Here is a 23,653-nt window from a genome sequence, read left to right as displayed (position 1 = left end):
CTCTCGCAGTTGCGTCTGTACAACACGTTAGTGAGGTGACATTGCGCAAAGTCCGCTGCATTTTGGCAAAAGAAGAAAATTTTAACATGAGAGCAAGAGAAATGTAGGTTTTACTCAAAATTCGCTACTCTCGACGCATCTCTGAATGTTACAAATGGTTAATTATCCAGACGAAAATAAATCGCTGTTTTTTTTTCTCTAGTGGTATTCTTTTTAGATACTAACGAAAGTAGAGGTACTGTAGATCTTTTTTGAAAGACCGCCATGCAAGTGCCGGCCTCTGTGGCCGATCGGTTCTAGACGCTACAGTCCGGAACCGCGCTGCTGCTACGGTCGCAGGTTCGAATCCTGCCTGGGGCATGGATGTGTGTGATGTCCTTAGGTTAGTTAGGTTTAAGTAGTTCTAAGTCTAGGAGACTGATGATCTCCGATGTTAAATCCCATAGTGCTTAGAGCCATTTGAACCATCACCATGCAAGTGTAGCTGTGGACGGGCATCTCAGAACTCTGGCATCTGTCTCCCCACATCCACCACTGCTGGCGGCTCACCTCCAACTGCCCAACGCTATACGGGCTGTTCACATCCAACTGCCCAACACTCCACTGGCGAATAACTTCCAACAACGAGTCCAACCAGCCACAGTGCCGGGATGGTTCCTTTGAAAGGGCACGGCCGACTTCCTTCCCCACCCTTCCCTAATCCGATGAGACCGATGACCTCGCTGTTTGGTCTCTTCCCCCAAATAACCCAAACCAGCCACAAACTGCACACAGCACAGTCGGCGATTTTAATACAGAGTGATGCATCGCGCTACCAACATAAAAACCTAAACAGCCTACTTACAACCCTTTCTACAAAATTATTACCAACGGTCTACGTTACGCCTACCGACTCTTTTGGACTGAAGATGCAAAAACCAGTGGATGTGTTTGCGGCAAAGTATAGGAATGTCGTCTTTGTTCCACCAAAATCTGGAAAACTCACAAGTGTTATACAACAAAATTTTTGACTGATGTGATAAAGTCCCACGAACAGGAGAACAAATTTCCTCGTAACTAACTCGTGGGGAGGATACACAAATCCACAATCATACGATGAAATTTTTCGAGATGAAAAGTGATTCCCCTCAAATTCATTTCACTAGAGGAACCCCAAAATGTCAGTTGTTATGGTTATGTAAAGAATTATTCGAAAATACTCAAAACTGCTTTTATTTGAGCAAGAGAGAAAAAGAAATCACATCCCGAGAAGACTGCATCAAACTACGTTCCATTTACATCAGAAGCTGTACTCGCCAATATTTGGCATGGTTTGCTGCCAGACTGTACGATGAGAGAGAACCTTTTATGAATGTGAACAGTTTTTTCCCTCTTGAAACTTTAAAACAACCAGGTCTCTGTATAAATTTGACTTTTATAATGTGTGCAAGGCGCCGAGAAAATTATTGCTTTCCCCATTTTTACTACGACTGTCACCCCAGCTTTTGTAAAACATAAACTGTAAAATGAGAAAAGTTATTTTACAGATAAAATTTTCTTCGCCGCATTACGATCTGTTCCTGGAAATTTATTTGCCATGACACATTTTCGTATGCCTTTCCTTTTCAAGCCGGTTGCGGTGGCCGAGCGGTTCTAAGCACTTCAGTCCGGAACTACGCGATTGCTACGGTCGCAGGTTCGAATCCTGCCTCGGGCATGGACGTGTGTGATGTCCTTAGGTTAGTTAGGTTTAAGTAGTTCTACGTTCTAGGGGACTGATGACCTCAGATGTTAAGTCCCATAGTGCTCAGAGCCATTAGAACCATTTCCTTTTCAAGGATTTTATGAAAATATTAATTAATGCAATATACTGGACAATATTACGGCTTATTTACAGTGTAAGCAACGTAAAATATAAAAGGAAAATTGGTTTCGCCACGGTAACTCGGACCTGCGATCTTAAGTTTACCGTTCTCTACTCTTTCCGCTGCTTCAACCGCTGCCTCGAAACCACGCTGAGATAAATGACTCATCCCCCGCACGATCCGCACCGTAAATGCTATCTTTTTCCCAAACTCTTGGGCGCCTGGAAGTCCCACTTGTCATTGTCACATTCACTTCTGGTCAAGCCCTGCATATACCATAAATGCGGACGAAAGCGGTGATGACGAGTATGTGCGGTCCCTTTGTAAGTCTACGTTTTTCCCACAACTTGCAAACGGAGTTACACATCTCTCTCTCTCTCTCTCTCTCCTCTCCTCTCCTCTCCTCTCCTCTTTTTGAGCTTATTTAGAGTAGTTATCAATAACAAAAATGAATCGTCACTGACCATTCGCACGACAAAACTACACTGTTGCGTAATAAAATCGCAACATTGGGAAGTACAGCAAGTAACGAAAATTTGGCTATTGTGCCTATTCAGTATAGTAAAAAGAATGAACGCTCAACGTTTCAGTGATGTTTGGATGTAAAGGGTGCGAAATTTAGTAAGCAGAGCAGCCCTTTCTAGCAGCAACAGTGGCTCCAACCCAGCGGGCTGTAGAGTTAAACTGAACTCGGATCACAGATATGGGGACGACGTTCCACGCTGCAGCAAAGCTATCCCAGAGATCATCAGTCACAGCGGTGGGCGAGTGGTCGCGTGGCAGTATATCGCAACCCATGATAAGCTTTCCTCGGCTGACAGGTCTGGAGAACGTACTAGTCAGGCCAACGGCTGAACACCCTCTGCATGGAGGTAGGTCAGGACAGTATGAAGAACCTGTAGTTTTGCGTCGCTATGTTGAGAGATAAAGTCACGGAGAGCTTGACGAAGAGGCACAACCGTCGGGCTTAACACGTCTGAAATGGAAAGCCAGCTTTCCATGTTACTGGCTATGCGAACCAGAAGGGATCCTGTTGCGTATTCAACGGAACCACATACCATCAGGCTATATGGTGAACCTGTATGATGATGAATGCAACCTAGAAACGTGCGTTCTGGTCGGATCCTCCACACGCGAACATGTCCAACGTGATGCTACATGCAGAACCGGGATTCGTCTGGAATTAGGACGCGGTGCCACTCTTGCGTCGACTGTTGCCGTTGAATGCACAACTGTCAATGCGTCTATCTACCGCCGCATCAAAGGATAGTCATCGTGCTGACTGTCCATTGTGTTCCAGAGGTCGCATGTCCGTGTGGGTAATTGTGCCGCTGCAAACATGCACTTTTCTTGAAGCAAGATAAGCAACATGGCTGTACAGTCCTGAACGGCCAGGCAAGCAGTATGCCAGTCCTAGAAATCCGGTATGACGCTGATTGTGACCCTCCTTAACCCACAGATTCCATATTAGTTATTCAGTCGTCGGGTCGTGGTCAAATGAGCAGCAATAGCACAAGACAATATACTACAGCCCTAATAGGCCACGGCTGCTGTCGAATTCCGACGCATGCTGACAAATGTTTGTCCAAATTACATGATTCTCTCTCTCTCTCCTCTCCCTCTCCTCTCTCTGTGCATCTATCTCTCTCACACACATATACACTACTGAAATGTGATTTCTCAACAAGGAAGTAGATGCATAACGTCTTCTCGTGCACAGGATGAAAGTTATGTTACGCCTACCTACTCTGTGCGGCTGCTTTGAAATGCAAATTATATGCATATCCAACCATGTAGTACGCTTGATGCAAATTTGTCATTTGCCCTCATCGTGGTGAAGTTGCAGTTATAATTCCCAGCAATGAATAATAATGTAATGGTGCTCGACCTGCATATCAAATCCAGATGGAGGAAAGTATTCACCCATAAAGGAGACTATAGGGGTTGCAGCACAGTTCCTGATCATCAGATCTTAGTCTGCGCCCTGTGTAGTGGTGGTAAAATTGAACGTTCAGTTCAACTGAGAACATCGCGTCTCCAATCAGTAAAGGACGTAGTTGGGTCTGTCAAAATGTCATGAAGTGTCATTTCAAGCATAGGTTGTGCTCGCATTGTCACTTAACGACAAAGATGATTTGTCAACGCAATGAAATGGCGTACAGTGACCCCCATTTTGAGTCACAGACCACTGAAGACCTACTTCTTAACTGTCACCTGCTACCAACGCACCAGCTAGTGAACAGTATGGTTCAAATGGCTCTGAGCACTATGGGACTCAACTGCTGAGGTCATTAGTCCTCTAGAACTTAGAACTAGTTAAACCTAACTAACCTAAGGACATCACAAACATCCATGCCCGAGGCAGGATTCGAACCTGCGACCGTAGCGGTCTTGCGGTTCCAGACTGCAGCGCCTTTAACCGCACGGCCACTTCGGCCGGCCAGTGAACAGTACTTACATATTATAATTCGTAGGTACACCAAAGAGAACGCTGCGAAACTGTGCGGTCCCTTTTTGGAGACTGCTGAAAAGGCTATCTCGTCCCAGATAGTACACAACCGCCTCTTACAATTAATTTGACCTTGAACGTCCATTACGAACAACAGCATAACCTCTCCCCCTCAACCCACCGCAACAGCAGCGAGCTGAGGAGGTGAGGGAAGGAGGTACCCACCTCACTGCAACACTGCAAAACCCCACGTGCGTAGAATGTAACGACCTGCGCCAGAAACTGAGGCACACACCCTTGAGACGCAAGCGAAATGTCGTTATGGACTTTCACGCCTCGTTAAAAGTGACACTAGCAGAGTTGAAGCCGTCATAAAGACGAAAGAGGGGCACAACCCTATTAATGTCCAGTAACAAGTTATCGATACTTCTGATCACATAGCGTGCTTCCCCACGGCGCAGCTAAAATTACTTTTAAGTCTATAGACATGTTTCTATGCACGTCTGCTTCCATGCCATGAACAATCCAGTCACAAATGTCTTTGGATATCGCCATATGATCGTGTTTTAGTTAATAAGCATTGGTGTGGTTCTGAATGGTTACAAATTAAGTGCAGCTACTCGTAGCCGTCCAGCGTGTGCTGTTATAATCGTACGGCAGCGAAACTTGGTAGACACGCTAATGTGTTAATGCGGAACCTATTTATGTTGGAAAAAAATAGTTCCAGTTTTGGCCACCAGGAGCAAATTTGGCGCTGTACACAGTATGACATCCACGTCGCCATTTTAAAGCCATCGAACTGTATGGCTATCGAGAAGAGAAACCGTGCACTGTTTGTGAAACTGTCTTGTGTGAACGGCAGCAATTACAGTACTCTATTTGGAGTGTATCGTCGTGTGAAGGGTCTGAGGAGAGGCCTGATCTCTTTAAACGGTTTAAAGAAGATGATAACGAAATTCAAAAACACGGGTCAGTTTGTTGTCGCATGTGGAAGAGGAAGGCGTCCTATCCTGGTAGAAGTTACTGACGAGGTTCCCCTTGCTATTGACTGACCAAGCAGCAAGTACCCCAGGTAGTGTTAGCGCAGTGTCGCGAGAATTGTCCATCCCATGGTCAACAGTACGGAAAGTTTTGTTGTCTACATTACACTGGTACCCGTACAAGACCCAGAAGGTGCAGCAACTGAAACATCATGACCTGCAACAACATTCTGAACTTACTCTTCTGTTTCTGGCACGAATCGAAGTTGGTGACATGTGTGTGGCCAATATTCCATGGAGTGACGAGGCACATTTTGCACTACGGAGTGCAGAGAACAGACAGAACTGCCGAATATGGGGTCCAGTTAAACTTCGTGTTGTGCACGAGGAGCACTTTCACTCACTGTATGAGATTCACAAGCTCCTTTATTGCCTGTCCGTTCATCTTTAACAGAATACACCCACAGGGTCCGTCAGGTGTACCGCGACAACTGCACGTAATCGAGTCCATCTTGTACAGCCTATGATTCCTGCTTTGGAAGAGCGTGGTTACGTGGCAAGCACTGTTTTCATGCGAGATGGCCAGTCGCCCAATGAAAGATCTGCATAATGCAATATTCCATGAACGTGTTATCTCCAGAGCTTTTTCCTGATGCATTGCCTGCAAGACCACTTGACCTGAATCCATGTGACTTTTGGCTCTGATAATTTCTAAAAGTATGCGTTTACCGGTGACAAGTTCAGCCTCTACCTCATCTGATGGCTAGCGTGCAGAAACTCGTTGCTCAGATTCCAATGGAATCGCTGCGAGCAACTGTTGATCACGTCGTTTACGGTTGCGGCATCTCATCGTCATCTCCGGTGCTCATGTTGAACAAACCATGTAAGTGGCAGTTAGGAATACTACGAGGGTAGTCCCAAAAGTAAGGTCTCCTATTTTTTTATAAGTACAAAGACCTGGTCTACAATGGTTTACATCAGTTTACAGCTTGAACATTTAGCTATTTTTCGACATAATCAACATTTTTGTCGATTCATTTTTGTAGACGCTGTGGAAGTTTTTGTATGCCCATGTCATACCAACACGCCGCCATGCTGTTTGGAAAGTTATGGACCTCTTCTTTTACCTCGTCGTCGGAGCTGAATCGCTTTCCCGCCAAATGTTCTTTTAACCTAGGGAACAGGTCATAGACACTGGGTGCCAAGTCAGGACTATAGGGTGGGTGGGTGATTATGTTCCACTGGAACTGTTGCAGGAGAGCAACGGTTTGCCGAGCGATGTTTGGGTGAGCGTTGTCATGGAGAATGCGTACGCCCTTGCTCAACATTCCTCTTCTCCGGTTCTGAATTGCCCGTTTGAGTTTTTTCAGAGTCTCACAGTATCTGTCAGCGTTAATTGTAGTCCCAGTGGGCAAAAAATTGACCAACAATACCCCTTTCCGAACCCCAAGAACGGTCGTCATGACTTTACCGGCAAACTGTTTTTGTTTGAATTTCCACTGCTTTGGTGAAGAAGGATGCCGCTACTGGCGTGATTGTTGCTTGGTCTCAGGTGTAAACTGGTATTCCCAGGTTTCGTCACCCGTGACAACTGAGTCCAGAAAGTTGTCCTGTTGGGCTGCAAGGCGGCGAAGAAATGCGCGGGAAGCATCAACTTGTTGCCACATGTGGTCCTCAGTCAGCATGCGTGGCACTCATCTTGCGCACACCTTCTGGTCGTTCACTGTTTCCGTTAAAATTCTGTGAGCGGTGCTTCGGGAAACCTCAGGAACCAACGTGCAGAGATCATCCAGGGTGATCCGCCGATCTTCACGTGTGCTTTGCTCAACCTTCAACACTGTCTCCTCAGAAATTGACGGTCTCCCGCTTCTTTGTACGTCGTGAATTTCGGTCCGACCAGCTGCTAACTCTCTACACCACTTACGAACATTTTTGACATCCATGCACGACTCACCATACACTTCCGTCAATTGGCGATGGATTTCAATCGGCGCAGTGCCCTTTGCGTTCAAAAACCGAATAACTGCGCACAATTCGCACTTTGCGGTAACATCCAACGGGAGCTCCATTCTCAACGGCTGGCAAGCCAAGACGAGCGCCTCAGCACGACGTGCGCATGTTTACACGCAGAGCGTGAAGCACTCTTCATAACAGTGTGACCAACTGCCTCACAAACAGAGTTCTGTACTTATAAAAAAATAGGAGACCTTACTTTTGGGATTACCCTCGTATTTGTTTGATGCTGTTCACCTCCCATTCCTGATCCATTACATTTGGAAGCTTTTCTCTAGATCTTTGTAGCATTCGCAGCGCCAACTTTGCACCTGGTGGCCAAAATTGGAACTAATTTTTTTCCATTATAAATCAGTTCCGCATTTACGCATTAGCATATCTACCAAGCTTTGCTGTCATACTATAATTACAGCCGGCACTGGAACTCGATGAATAGCTGTACTTTAATGATAACCACCCAGTATGAGTTACACTCCTTTTGGAAATGTTTCTTGCTTCGACTTACGGAGATCGGCGGCAGGAACAAAACGGAATGAAGGCGGTGCGGTGTGTTCGCAGCCGCTGCGGGCTACACGGTGTACAAGTCGGTCCCCGTGGGCGGCCTGGGACAGGCGCTGCCCTACCTGGCTCGCCGCCTGGCGGAGAACCGATCCGTGCTGGCCGGCGCCCGCCACGAGCGCCAGCTGCTGCAGAGGGAGCTGCGACGTCGGCTCCGGCCTGCTGGCGCCACCCACTGACCGCAGCGGAACGTCGCCGCCGCCGCCGCCGCCTCTCGCACTTTTGCCTCTATTGCCTGTGAAACATGTGAATAAATACTTGCAATCGTAATGAAAGTACCCTGCCTGGAAAAAAAGTGAACCAACCAATCGGATGCCAATTTGATTTCGTACGCTTTCAAACCATAGGCGGGTACGCTAATGATCAGACTTTCCTGTCTGTGATAGGAAGAACGTCCACCAGGGTGTGTTAGTGCTGTTAGGGTTTAGTGTAATTACCCAGCAACCACAACACAGCATGCTGTTCTCAATGGAGAGACGTCTACAGACGTTAAAGTAACCTCTGGCGTGCCACAGGGGAGTCTTATGGGACCATTGCTTTTCACATTATATATAAATGACCTAGTAGATAGTGTCGGAAGTTCCATGCGCCTTATCGCGGATGATGCTGTAGTATACAGAAAAGTTGCAGCATTAGAAAATTGCAGCGAAATGCAGGAAGATCTGCAGCGGATAGGCACTTGGTGCAGGGAGTGGCAACTGACCCTTAACATAGACAAATGTAATGTATTGCGAATACATAGAAAGAAGACTCCTTTATTGTATGATTGTATGATAGCGGAACAAACACTGGTAGCAGTTACTTCTGTAAAATATCTGGGAGTATGCGTGCGGAACGATTTGCAGTGGAATGATCATATAAAATTAATTGTTGGCAAGGCGGGTTCCAGGTTGAGATTCATTGGGAGAGTCCTTAGAAAATGTAGTCCATCAACAAAGGAGGTGGCTTACAAAACACTCGTTCTTCCCATACAGAGGAGATAGAGAAGATCCAAAGAAGAGCGGCGCGTTTCGTCACAGGGTTATTTGGTAAGCGTGATAGCTTTACGGAGATGTTTAGCAAGCTCAAGTGGCAGACTTTGCAAGAGAGGCGCTGTGCATCGCGGTGTAGCTTGCTGTCCAGGTTTCGAGAGAGTGCGTTTCTGGATGAGGTATCGAATATATTGCTTCCCCCTACTTATACCTCCCGAGGAGATCACGAATGTAAAATTAGAGAGATTCGAGGGCGCACGGAGGCTTTCCGGTAGTCGTTCTTCCCGCGAACCATACGCGACTGAAACAGGAAAGGGAGGTAATGATAGTGGCACGTAAAGTGCCCTCCGCGACACACCGTTCGGTGACTTGCGGATTATGAATGTAGATGTAGATGTAGATGTAGGGTACAAACGGGGTGCGAACAGTGTCAGACGTTGAATGACCACTGTGAAGGACACAGAAGTAGCTCGTGCTCTCGTGAGACAGTGTTATCAGTACATGGCACAGTAGTTTGAGAGGGCCCTCTTTCTGGGTCTCCATTTGGCCAGCTGCTAGATTCGTGCAATTTCCAGATTTTGTGGGGCATTCAGACAGTCGCCGGGTGTTGGGCTGCATAGGAACCTCAGGTGAGGCGTAATCGACCTCAGGTTTGTTGTCCACATCTGACCATCATAATGGAGCCTTTCCATATAGTGCACCAAGCACATCGTAACCATTTCACATATTGTACGCTTGCCATCCGAGCCAAGTAATGGATAGCCTGCAACATTGGTCGGAGAGCAGACGGACTGGGGCATTACTATCCCACACTTAGCCTGCCGTTAACACAACACAAACGGCTGCGTGTGGAGTGATGCCATGGCTGGGAGCATGATCTGCTGATGAATGGCATCACTTTGTGTTCAGTGATGAGACGCGATCTAGCACTAACACGGATGACCATCTTCAGCGAGTATGACGGCGATCTGGAGAGATGTCACCTGGAGAAAGGTCACATTCTTCTACTATTGTGGAGTCCGCCTCGACAGCTGAGTAGTCAGCGCGACGGAATGCCATGCAAAGAGGCCCGGGTTCGATCCCCAGCTGGGTCGAAGAGTTTCTCCGCTCAGGGACTGGGTGTTGTGTGTCTTCATCATCATCATATCATCCCCATCGACACACAAATCGCCGGAGTGGCGTCATCTAAAAAGACTGACACCAGGCGACTGCTCTACCTGACGCGAGGCCCTAGCCACACGACATTTCATATCAATATTGTGGAAACGGACAGCGGTGTTCGACCAAGCGTCATGCTATGTGTAGGGAGCCATTAGGTACGACTTCAGATGGCTGGTAGTGACTCAGAGAAATCTCGTGGCACAATGATGTCACGGACATCCTGCGTCCTCGTGTGTTATCTCTCATGCAACAGTACTGTCATGCCATTTTTCAACAAGACATTGCTCGTCGACGCAAACCACGTGTGTCTATAGACTGTTTGCGTGACGATGAGATACTTCTTCGGACAGCAAGATCCTCAGATCTGTCCCCGATTGAACATTTGTGAGACCAGCTGGGATGGGGACTCTGTCCCAGTACCTGTACCCGGGACATCCCCAGTTATGGGTCTCCTTGCCTCAGGAGAGAATACGACACCTTTATGACACCCTTCCCAACCGAATCAGCGCATGAATACAGGACACAGCGGTGCATTGTTAAACTCATAAGTGGGCTCATACTGCCAAGGTCATTGTAGATTTAAATGGATTTTTGTAATCAGTGCAGTAACATCACATATCCTCTCAGCCCGTGAAGTTTCGTTTCGTCCCCTTTTCTATGAGCTTCACTTTTTTGTCATGCAGTGTACTATTTGTTTCATTTATTTTCTCTGCTTTCCTTACATTAGTGCACAAAAACAACTGATGCACATAAAGAAACTGGGTTTCTGTACGCCCAAAACTGACATGTTGGTCCTGCTGCGTAATATTATTCCAGTGTGGAGACTGTTTCATTTGTTGATAGTTGGTCCGTAAGAATTTACAGTAGTGCTATTTCATTATTGACAGCTGCACATAGCAATTATCGTTCTTGTATTTAAAATGAGTTTCATTAAATTTTTAAGATCAAGTCTTTCGCACAAACTTCATTCAGCAAACCCGTTGGGATGCTCAACAGGCATTGATATGTATTAAAAATCAGTTCACATGAAACATATAATGCTTTTGAAAAGCTTGTCACGGCACGATGTAGGCCGATGGTAGCCCAAAATTGAGTCATACATACTATCACAACAGTCTGTTTCATGAAACAAGTAACAAGAGTAGAATTATGCAAAAGAATGACTGTGTTATTGACTTTACTTAGATTAAAACTCATACAGCCACATACTGAAATGAACTGCCAAACTGGCTGGTCAAAAACACATCTGGATCTCGGAACGATATTAACTGTACCAAACGTTCCAAAACTTTTCTGAAGCAAATGTTCCGAAAAGCGTCTCTGGCAGAACGGGAGAAATTATAGTAAGACATTACAAATGGTACCATCATAAAACTATTTTCCAACAGTGCATTAAACACTAGCGATTAAGTAACGGGGTACGGAAAACAGAGATGTTACTGTTATTGATTTAGAATAACCAACGACGATAGGTGTCCGTCCACTGCAAGCAATCAAAATTTTAACAATCAGTTGCAAAGCGAAATACGAATTAATTGAGGGCAACAACTACTCTAAGAGGAATTACGCAGATTCAGTTCTCTGTTGTGTGCCTACAACAAAGCTCGTAATTTAGTGAACCAAGACATGGATCATCCTATGCAAGTAAACCACTAATTAAAACAGTACAGAACATCAAAAGGTCTTATAGTTGCAAATTAAATTACACTCAGAGTGAAACAGTAAAATTGCTTTACCATACAAATTCAATGACTGCTGTAAGGACTTGTACATTGTTCTCATTAAAAAGTAAATGAGCGTTCTGTGTGAACTGGGTAAGTAATGAACTCCAACGGTGCATACATATTCCCTCAAAAATTCATACTTGCAAGAAAAAGACAGCAGATGGCTTAGATGCCCCACACAGGCTGATTGTCACGGTCACAAAATGGCGGTGCACTGGTAGTGGTTCTGTACGGGTGAGGCAGAAAACTTCCAAGACCAAATCTTATCCCGCAAATCGTGTTAACGGTTCGGTTTGGCAAATGACGATCTGTAGATCAGATCTTTCGGGGTGACAGGTGTTACCTCTGCACCCCAAAACGCATTTAGACGCGTTCCACTATTCTTTTCACTCGATCGTAATTCTCGGTGGCGAACAGACATAGAATTCTTTTGATGGTGAGCATAATATCAAGACATAACTAATTAGGCATTGCCACTTTACCAGCTTTTCAGCCGCCTCTTTATTGGCTATAATTATGCTGCTTCTAACCCACGCTACATCTACTGCCTGATTTCGGTTTCTTCGTTTTATAAGCTCCTACATTATTTTAAGAATGAAGCGTCTTTCTGTCCTGGGCCAGGGTGAGTAACTTTAAACGCTTTTTTTCTGACAAAACTGATGAGAAAATTTTGATGTTATTGGTTACCATTTTTAGCAAAAAAAAAATTCAACTACATGACAACAACTGTTAGAATTTCAGAAGTTGCACTAGAAGTGACACTAGTTTGTTTTGTCTCAGTATTTTTCCTCCAAGAATAACATGGGAAACTTTTACGTGTGTGGTCCAGGACGAAATGACAAAAACCCGAAACTTCACTCGTTTCAATCGCATAGTTCCTTGTACTGTGTTAATTAAGAGTTAGATTGCATTTTAATAATGAAACCGAATAGTTTTGTCGCGACTGACTACCGTCTATTCTGGGAGCCTTGGTTTGACTTAGGCCAATTTAGTGCTCTGCCAAATTCTTTTAACAGTACCTTCTCTCTCATTTAATCACCTATTTCCACTTCTCTTTCTTCAAAATTGTCTTCATATTTGTTTTTCTTCTATAAATCGCCTGTGTGTTCCTTCCACATTTCAGTCTTCTCTTGTTTGTTTAGTACTGGCGTGCCATCTGTGCTCTTAAAATCCCACGTATGCTCCTTTTTTTCTATCCAAAGATCACTTTAATGATCCTATAGGCGGCATTTATCTTCCTTATAAGCATTCAGGCTTCTACAGCCTTCTATTACGTATTTAGCCATTTTTGGTTCACCATTTTGCACTTTGGCGTCTCATTTTTAGTCGTCTGTATTCTCATGTGCTGCATTTTTCTCCTTTTGTCAATTAATTTCAACATCTCATGTGTTCAAGGATGTCTGCTGGCCCTTTATTTTTGCCTGTTGGATCCTCTGCTGCCTTCATTATTTCTCTTTCAAAGCTACCCATTCGTTTAGTCAATCCCTTTCAAACCCTCACCGGCCTCTCATTCGTTGAACTTATCCAGGTCTTGTCTCGTTAATTTCATACCTCTGATATTTCTTCAGTTTTGACCTGCAGTTCATGGCCATTAAATTACGGAGAGTCCACTTCTGCCCCTACAAATTTTAATATTTTTTTTGTGTGGGATCTAAAATTTTCCAAACCTCTCTCACACCGGCCTGATTTAGCTTCACTGATCAGGATAGTAAAAACATGCGTATATTAAGGGAATTTTCATTCACAAAGCAGGCTTATCACATTCACACAGTTCAATACTGTTCTATTCTGATTAAATTGAGCTTAACTTAAATTCCATAAGGCAGTGAAGCAATTTCGAAGTCTCGGTGCGACGAAAATTGTCAGTCGATCTCCTGGAAACATTTGTAATAATTATTAACTTTCGGTGATCACATGGGGAAGACCAGAGATCTGCTGGTAAGACCGTGTTAGCCTATTTATTTGAAATAACTGGATATCTTCAGCATACAAAACGGCAGGTTCGTCCAGTGTAAATCAGACGTTCCCCACTGATCCCGTGCAACACAGCGTAGTAAGCAGATACTGTCAATAATAATCAGTTAAATAATACGCGAACACACTTACTTTAGTTTAGTTCATGTATTAAATTCCTTCTCACACAGAATCTCATCAAGATAGCGACTAGCTCAATAATACATACATATACATCCTCCTTCTTTCACGACTAATCGGCAAGAAGAAGTCCTTCATTCTTTTCATAAGAGAAAACATAGAGATCAGAGAAGCTATTCCATGGAGTAAATGGACGCTCCAAGGAATAATTGGGCTTGAAACTACTTTGCATTGATAATCGGTAAGATAAGAAAAGATATTTCGAGATATGTAGTGAGTTATACACTCCTGGAAATGGAAAAAAGAACACATTGACACCGGTGTGTCAGACCCACCATACTTGCTCCGGACACTGCGAGAGGGCTGTACAAGCAATGATCACACGCACGACACAGCGGACACACCAGGAACCGCGGTATTGGCCGTCGAATGGCGCTAGCTGCGCAGCATTTGTGCACCGCCGCCGTCAGTGTCAGCCAGTTTGCCGTGGCATACGGAGCTCCATCGCAGTCTTTAACACTGGTAGCATGCCGCGACAGCGTGGACGTGAACCGTATGTGCAGTTGACGGACTTTGAGTGAGGGCGTATAGTGGGCATGCGGGAGGCCGGGTGGACGTACCGCCGAATTGCTCAACACGTGGGGCGTGAGGTCTCCACAGTACATCGATGTTGTCGCCAGTGGTCGGCGGAAGGTGTACGTGCCCGTCGACCTGGGACCGGACCGCAGCGACGCACGGATGCACGCCAAGACCGTAGGATCCTACGCAGTGCCGTAGGGGACCGCACCGCCACTTCCCAGCAAATTACGGACACTGTTGCTCCTGGGGTATCGGCGAGGACCATTCGCAACCGTCTCCATGAAGCTGGGCTACGGTCCCGCACACCGTTAGGCCGTCTTCCGCTCACGCCCCAACATCGTGCAGCCCGCCTCCAGTGGTGTCGCGACAGGCGTGAATGGAGGGACGAATGGAGACGTGTCGTCTTCAGCGATGAGAGTCGCTTCTGCCTTGGTGCCAATGATGGTCGTATGCGTGTTTGGCGCCCTGCAGGTGAGCGCCACAATCAGGACGGCATACGACCGAGGCACACAGGGCCAACACCCGGCATCATGGTGTGGGGAGCGATCTCCTACACTGTCCGTACACCACTGGTGATCGTCGAGGGGACACTGAATAGTGCACGGTACATCCAAACCGTCATCGAACCCATCGTTCTACCATTCCTAGACCGGCAAGGGAACTTGCTGTTCCAACAGGACAATGCACGTCCGCATGTATCCCGTGCCACCCAACGTGCTCTAGAAGGTGTAAGTCAACTACCCTGGCCAGCAAGATCTCCGGATCTGTCCCCCATTGAGCATGTTTGGGACTGGATGAAGCGTCGTCTCACGCGGTCTGCACGTCCAGCACGAACTCTGGTCCAACTGAGGCGCCAGGTGGAAATGGCATGGCAAGCCGTTCCACAGGACTACATCCAGCATCTCTACGATCGTCTCCATGGGAGAATAGCAGCCTGCATTGCTGCGAAAGGTGGATATACACTGTACTAGTGCCGACATTGTGCATGCTCTGTTGCCTGTGTCTATGTGCCTGTGGTTCTGTCAGTGCGATCATGTGATGTATCTGACCCCAGGAATGTGTCAATAAAGTTTCCCCTTCCTGGGACAATGAATTCACGGTGTTTTTATTTCAATTTCCAGGAGTGTATAATTTATAAAATTTCTGAAAATATCGCGGAGAGACTGCTGCAAGAGACATTACAAAATGTTTTCGTTTTAAAATATGGCTCCGTAATCTTAGTCTTACCATTATATAACCTATCTAACACCTGCTAGTGTCTTTAGATCTCTTCCATATATAAAATCTCCTTTCGTATTACTGTTGATTTGATGAAAGAGTCTGAGAAAGCTTTAGTTTTGGTTTATGGTAACGATTTAATGGAACTTGGAGCAATTGAACTAGGATCTGATGACGGCTGAATCCGTCAGTGACGTAGAAACTGGAAAATTTCCTCATAAATCATTATATTATACACTGCAAGAAAAGAGTCTTGATGACTTTGTGACTTAGTTACAAAGGAGAAACATGTCAATGGATTGTTAAGAATCATATTCTGATGACACAAAAGGACTTGATGGAAAAAGGCTGCGTGGGAAACTTTAGGAGAAACAGAAATGGCTTTCAGGAGGTGGTTATCGTCCCTATTTTTAAAAAATGTTTTATTGTTATTTTCTTTTTTTAAGTTAGGTTCTACCATTCTTTGAATTTGATTTCTATGTTCGTTTCATAATATTTTCAGTGAATATTCATCCAGCTGTATCTGAGACAAGCGTAACATTATTTCTGGTAAGAACAATCATCTCTAAATACAGTTGGTAAGTAAAACATGGACCAAAGCCACCCGAAGTTAGGGTGAAACGGTTTCACAAATTTCGGGCTGTGCATTGCAAAGTTTATTTAAAAAATTCTAGGATAAAGGCGAAAGACCCAACTTCGAGCTCTGCTGCGACACAAAGTCTTAATCCGCCAAGAGGTTTCAGACCAGCACACACTCCGCTGAAAAGTGAAAACTCATTCAGAAAACAATCCCCTAGGCTCTGGCTAAGCTATGTCTTCGCAATACACTTTCTTACGTAAGTGCTAGTCCCGCAGGATATACGGGAGAACTTTTCTGAAGTTTCGAAGGAAAGACATGACAGGTACTGACAGAGGTACGGTTGTGAGGGTAAAATGTGGACTATGCTTGGTTTATTAACTCTTTGGTTAATACATACATTTTTAACGATATAAAAGTAATTGTTAAGCTGTATACCGACATTTTTAAAGGGCTCGTAAAATATTTTGTTAAAAAAACATATCTCAGTCGGTAGAGCACTTGCCTGCAAAAGGCAAAGAACCCAGGTTCGAGAACCGTTCTGGGACACAGTTTTAATCTGGCAGGAACTAAATTATTTTGTTCGTAAAATAATCAGGTCGTTCCTCATTATTTAGAAACATATCAATGAATTTTTAAAGGACGTCTTACTCGCCAAAATTCCAATTGATTGAGAACACCAATCACAAAAAGTTTATATATATATATATATATATATATATATATATATATATATATATATATATATATATATATATGTTCCTCAAACCAAGTAACCGATACAGAACTGAAATGTTAAAGAAATCGCAAAGAAACGACCAACCCGACCCTAATCTCGTGTTGCAGTGACGCTCTTAGCTGTCGTTTCCGCGTGTTACAGCCAAATTCTAGTGGCTCAGTTTTCAACCAGTAAACCCCCGTTTCGTTAGACTCGAACTGCCATGTTTAAAACAGCTCCATTCGTATGCATGCATATGAGTCACTCTGTTAAATATTTGACCCTAGGGAAAAGTTTAGAAAGCGTTTGAATTTATGTTTTAAGTTAGTTGGAAGTCACTAAGTGTTCCCATTACGAAAAACGCTGGTTGAATATAGTCTGGGAAATTTGTGCTCCATTTTAAGCAAAAGCTAATTTTTCACTCATCGCGTGAACTACGTATCATACAAAGTTATAATTTTGCAAGTGTGGTATATTAGGGTATCGTCTGCAAAATGAGTTGCAGATAGTGTGGGTAGTAAAGAAATTATAAATTAAAACCCCATGCCTGATGTTTTATTGCAAGGACAGCGAAAACGTAGTGAGCGATAAGTTTTTCTTTTTCCTCTTACCATTTTGTGAAGGTTGTCAGTGAGAAAAAGTTTCATCAAGGTTAAAATTTATGTTTAAAGTTTGTCGGAAGTCACTAGGTGCTCTCATTCTCAAATACTTGTCCATTAAACATGGGCTCCAATGTGCGTGCTTCAAGAGCTACGAACACTTCATCTTCGCTGCTGTGAAATGTCTCTTCTATTGAAAAATTGTTCATAGCTCTTCAGTTAAGCGTTTTAGAGCCCATATTTACTAGAATTTTTTGCTTCAAATGATCGTTCCTGTCAAACGTTTGAACATTGACCATTCCTCTTGGGACACCCTGTATAAAAGACAACTTTCAAGATCTAGCACAAATTCGTCTCAAGAACTATTTTCCGAGAGTATTTATTAAGGGTGTAGCCTTTTATGAAGGTTGAGTACAGTAAGTAGGTTCAAATGGATGCGGTTTACGCTGAGGTGACCAAATTCATGGGATACCTCCAAATATCGGGTCGGACCTCCCTTTGCCCGGCTCAGTAAGGCATCTCGACCTGGCATGGACTCAACGTCACTGAATTCCCCTGCTGAAATATTGAGCCATGAACCCTCTGTAGCTGTCAGTAACCGCGAAAGTGTTTCCGGTGCAGGATTTTGTGTACGAACTGATCTCTCGATTATGTACTATAAATGTTCGATGTGATTCATGTCGGTTGATCTGGGTGGCAAAATCATTTACTCGAAATGTCCAGAATGGCTCGGTGACACGGCGCATTACCATCCACAAAAATTCCATCATTGTTTGGGAACATGAATTCCATGAGTGGCTGCAAATGGCCTTCAAGTAGCCGAACATAACCATTCCTAGTCAACGTTCTGTTCAGTTGGACCAGAAGACCCAGTCCATTCCATGAAAATACAGCCCATGTATGGAGCCACCATCAGCTTGCACAGTGCCTTGTTGAGAACATAGCTCTGCCACACTCGAACCCTTCTATCAGTTCTCACCAGCTGAAATCGGGACTCATATGATCAGGCCACGATATTCCAGTCATCTAGGCTCCAACAGATATGGTTACGAGTCCAGGAGACGCGCTGCAGGCGATGTCGTGCTGTTAGCAAAGGTACTCGCGTCGGTCGTCTGCTGCCATAGCCCATTAACGCCAAGTTTCAACACGTTGTCATGACGTATACGTTTGTTGTACGCCCCACATTGATTTCTGCAGTTATTTCACGCAGTGTTGCTTGTCTGTTAACACTGACAATTCTGCACAATCGCCATTGCTCTCGGTCGTTAAATGAAAGCCGTCGCCAACTGCATCGTCCGTGGTGAGAGGTAATGCCTGAAATTTTGTATTCTTGGCACACTCTTGTCACTGTGGATCTCGGAATACTGAATTACCTAATGATTTCCGAAATGGAATGTCCTATGCATCTACGAGGGTAATCCCAAAAGTATGGTCTATAAGTACATAGACCTGTTTGTTTCTACAATGGTTTACATAAGTAAACAGCTTGAACATTTAGCTGTTTTTCGACATAAGCACCTTTTCTGTCGATGCATTTTTGTAGACGCTGTGACAGTTTTTGTATGCCCATGTCATACCAGCTCGCTGCCATCGTGTTCAGAAAGTTATGAACCTCTTCTTTCACCTCGTCGTCGGAGCTGAATCGCTTTCCGGCCAAAGTGGTATGCCCAGGTTTCGTCACCCGTGACAATTGAGTCCAGAAAGTTGTCCTGTTCGGCTGCAAAGCGGTGAAGAAATGCGCGGGAAGTATCAACTCGTTGCCGCATGTGGTCCTCAGTCAGCATGCGTGGCACCCATCTTATGCACACCTTCCGGTAGTTCAATTTCCGAAAAAATTCTGTGAGCGGTGCTTCGGGAAACCTCAGGAACCAACGTGCAGAGATCATCCAGGTTGACCCGCCGATCTTCACGCATGCTTTGCTCAACCTTCAACATTGTCTCAGAAATTGATGGTCTCCAGCTCCTTTGTTCGTCGTGAATTTCGATCCGACCAGCTGCTAACTCTCTACACCACTTACGAACATTTTTGACATCTATGTACGACTCGCCATACATTTCCGTCAATTGGCGATGGATTTTAATCGGCGCAGTGCCCTTTGCGTTCAAAAACCGAATAACTGCGAGTAATTCGCATTTGGCGGTAACATCCAACGGGTGCTCCATTCTCAACGGCTGCCGAGCCAAGACTGAGTGCCTCAGCGCGGCGTGCGCATGTTTACACACAGCGCGTGAAGCACTCTTCATAACAGTGTGACCAACTGCCACACAAACAGAGTTCTGTACTTATAAAGAAATAGGAGACCTTCCTTTGGGATTACACTCAAAGCTCTAACTATCATTCCGCGTTAAACGTCTGTTAGTTTCTGTCGCGCGGCTTTAATCACGTCGGATACCTTTCCTTATGGATCGCCTGAGTATAAATGACAGTTACCCCAATGCACTGTGCTTTTATACCCTCTGTACGCGATGCCATCTGTACATTTGATTATCGCTATCCCGCAGCTTTTGTCACTTCATTGTGTATTAGTTAAGCAGAGACGAAGAGACCTGTTCAGGATCGACTAGCATCGAGAGCTGTACCAAACCAGTCTGGTTTGAAAACAACAACAACACCATATCCATTGAGTTTTGGACATCGTCTAACACCTGACACAGCTGGTGCAGCTTCAGTCAATGGATCCTTTTGGTAGACGTCTGTGAGCAGATGTTTTGTTAGAGACTGAGAAGGCAGTGTCTGTATTTCATCCCAAAGCAAGACAACCCGACAAGCAAAAACAATGTCTCTCCCTGTGCGGAAATCATACGATTTGTATGTGACCACTACGGTATGTTGAAACTAGACATATGGAAGTTTGGGTTTAGGCACTAGTCATGCACAGACAGCCAAAGTGCTTAAGCTGACCACTCGCTTAAAGTGGGAAATCCGGGTTCGAGTCCAGGTCCGGAATACATTTTCATATACTATTAGTAAATCGTATAGCCGGTGTACACTCATATTTCCAGTTAGCGAATGTGCTCGATAATTTAATACGGCAATCATCAGCAGTGTCTGTTCCTTCGGATGTGTATGCATGTAAGTCCGAAGGAACATTACATCGAACTATGGAGACACTATAAAATACAGGCACTGTCCTACTGAGTTCGCTGACATTTTCCAACAGCTTTACAACCAAAGTAAAATGTATTTTGTAAGTAATGGTAATCACTTTGAAGGCCAGGAAAGGTATTTCGTTTGTAACCCTTGTTTTATTTATTTCCTGGGACCATTCACTGAACTTTTCAGACGCACCTTGTACATCACCTCTATTTTTCATAGTTCTCTGTTCTTACGACCAGATCTTTTGTGGATCTATGTTACATGCTCTGGATCATTGTTCTTCCTTTAAATCATGGATGTGTCTGCTCTCGGCTGGAGTTTAAATTTTCCAGGCAACTGAGTTACGACAATAAAGAAGTTTTTCTATGGTTCCTTTTGGTCTATTTTTACTTTCATTCTTGATGTTACATGGCACAAGTGAATCTGTTGGGTTCCCCTTCGTATTATGGATTAACTTTCTTGTTTTCTTAGACTTACACACAGCCCTTAAGGTCCCATTTGCAATCTAAAACTGCGTAATTCGAGAAATGAGATGATCGTCCATACGCTGAGTTACATACTTACAACTTCAGCTAAAGGTGAAGCTGCCCTAAACCTGCGGTTTAGTTGGAACACACATTGCTTTACTAGACATGGACTTAATGGGTATGGTAGCCATTATATTCATCAGACCTCGAAATTGAGTTATCAGTTACAGGTTGACCTAAACGTGGGCTCCAAAACACAGTGCATCTTAGTTTTTTCAACACATACAAATTAAAAACCTCATAAAAGATATTGTCAGTGAAGTCTCTAATTGAAATGGACGTAACAGATACTCCAGATACACTGACGGAGAAAAAATCGCAACACCAAAAGATAATTAATGTACAGTAATGAAATTTCGTGAATAGATTCGTCTAGGTAATATAATTAAGTGATTAACATTGGAAGATCATAAGTTAGTGTACGAGCGAGATAAGCCACTGCAAATTTGAAATGCTAGTAGTTTAATAACTGGAGTAATCGCCAGAACGTTGAAGGCAAGCATGTTTACGTGCATGCATTGTGTTGTACAGGTGCTGGATCTCAGTTTGTGGGATGGAGTTCCATGCCTGTTGCTTGCACTTGGTCGGTCAATGCAGGGACGATTAGTGCTGTTGGTAGATGACGCTGAAGTTGTCATCCGATGATGTCTCGTATGTGCTCGCTTGGAGACAGAGCTGGTGATCGAGTAGGCCAAGGCTATGTGTCGACACTCTGTAGAGCATGTTGGGCTACAACAGCAACTTGTGAGCGAGCGTTATCATGTTGGAAAATACCACCTGGAATGAAAGGTCCCGAGTTCGAGTCTCGGTCAGGCACACAGTTTTAATCTGCCAGTAAGTTACATATTAGCGCACACTCCGCTGCAGAGTGAGAATCTCATTCTGGAAACATCCCCTAGGCTGTGGCTAAGCCATGTCTCAGCAATATCCTTTCTTTCAGGAGTGCTAGTCCTGGAGAGTTTCTGTAAAGTTTGGAAGGTAGGAGACGAGTTACTGGCGGAAGTAAAGCTGTGAGGACGGGGCGTGAGTTGTGCTTGGGTAGCTCAGATGTTAGAGCGCTTGCCCGCGAAAGGCAAAGGTCCCGTGTTCGAGTCTCGGTCCGGCACACAGTTTTAATCTGCCAGGAAGTTTCATATCAGCGCACACTCCGCTGCAGAGTGAGAATCTCATTCTGGACCACCTGGAATGCTGTTCATGAATGGTAGTCCAACAGGTCGGAGCACCAGACTGACGTAACAATTTTTAATCAGGGTGCATGGGATAAACTTGAGAGTATTCCTGCTTTCATACGAAATCGTAGCCCTCGCCATAACGCCAGATGTACATAGGTCCAGTGAGTGTAGAACGCAAACAGGTTGGTAGCAGGCCTCAGCTGACTTCCTCTTCTAACAACACATGGCCATAAATGGCAAGGAGATTGTTTTCCCTCTCGACAGTGTCACGTGGCCGTCCGGAGTCCAGCCTTCTTGTGACTGTACAGTCTCATCACTACGGCTAGCAGCTACCAAGTACACTGGCTACACCTCTGTTAAGTTCCTCTGCAATATCGCAGAAGGAACATCCAACTCCTCGTTGGTATTACAAAACCTCGTTTAAACTCTGAGGTTGTTAATAATAGCGTCTTTCTCGCCTTAAAGGCATTCTTGACTAACATCAACTCGCCACGCCCCATCTCTAAGGTAAGTAAAGCTTAAGACCATATTGAAAACAAATCTGATTTGCATATCTTCTCTTGCGACGGGCGCGAAATTTTAACAGACATCATCTTTCAGATGTAGAAACACGCTTACCAACGTTCGTTTATGTCGCTCAACTCTTTGTTGGTATTGTGGTTTTTCTTCCATTAGTGTAAGACTGTTGGACCATGAGGACTATTTAATTTGTCGCGTACCACCCATATCTAGGAGGCATTACCCAAGCTATCTCGAAAGGCCTACAGCCACCTGGAAGTTATTATTAGTATATTAACTGTATCATTATTTTCGATTATACCCTTTTAAGAGAGCGATTGAACTTGAGTAGTCATGATTTCTTCTTCTTTCTTCGTTCTTCCCAAATTCTCTTCATACGTTCACTGAGTTCTCTCTTGTTTCCTTCCGACCATCTTTTTCCCGTTCTGTTCTCCGTGTGTTCTTGTTTCAGTGTGTGTTTCTTCAAGTTGTTTCTAAACTGTTCTCTAATGTTCATGTTGTCTTGTGTGATCCCCAGTTCTTTAATGTCTTCTTCTGTTTCAGTGATCCACTTTGTCTTGGTTTTGCTCTTGTTTACTATCTCAAAGAATTGCCTTGTGAGCCTGTTTGTATTCATCCTACTGATATGTCCATAAAATTGCACCCTTCTCTTTCTAATGGTGTCTGTTATTGTTTCTATGTCTTTGTAAATCTGTCTAGTTGGTGTCTTCATCCAAATTCCTTCTCGAAACACTGGTCCATATATTTTCCTCCGAATTTTTCTTTCTTGCTTTTCAGTCTCTGTGGTCTTCATATTACCATGAATCACTGTTGTTTCTGCAGCATAAAGGGCTTCTGGTAGGACTACTGTGTT

At 44.4% G+C, this 23,653-nt stretch overlaps 1 protein-coding gene across 1 annotated transcript in view; it reads left to right on the top strand.

The window, feature by feature from the left end:
• The window catches only part of LOC124545743 (hydroxyproline dehydrogenase-like), a 109,953-nt gene extending 101,930 nt beyond the window's left edge, over window positions 1-8,023 (top strand). Inside the window, exon 8 of the mRNA XM_047124685.1 lies at window positions 7,845-8,023. Coding sequence (XP_046980641.1) covers window positions 7,845-8,023 — 179 coding nt within the window. The remainder of the gene's footprint in view (window positions 1-7,844) is intronic.
• The last annotated feature ends 15,630 nt before the right edge of the window (window positions 8,024-23,653 follow it).

The sequence above is a fragment of the Schistocerca americana genome, chromosome 8 (genome assembly GCF_021461395.2).
Source record: "Schistocerca americana isolate TAMUIC-IGC-003095 chromosome 8, iqSchAmer2.1, whole genome shotgun sequence".
Lineage (NCBI taxonomy): Eukaryota > Metazoa > Arthropoda > Insecta > Orthoptera > Acrididae > Schistocerca > Schistocerca americana.
Note: the sequence above shows the minus strand (reverse complement) of the source record. Positions and strands in the feature narration are given on the sequence as shown.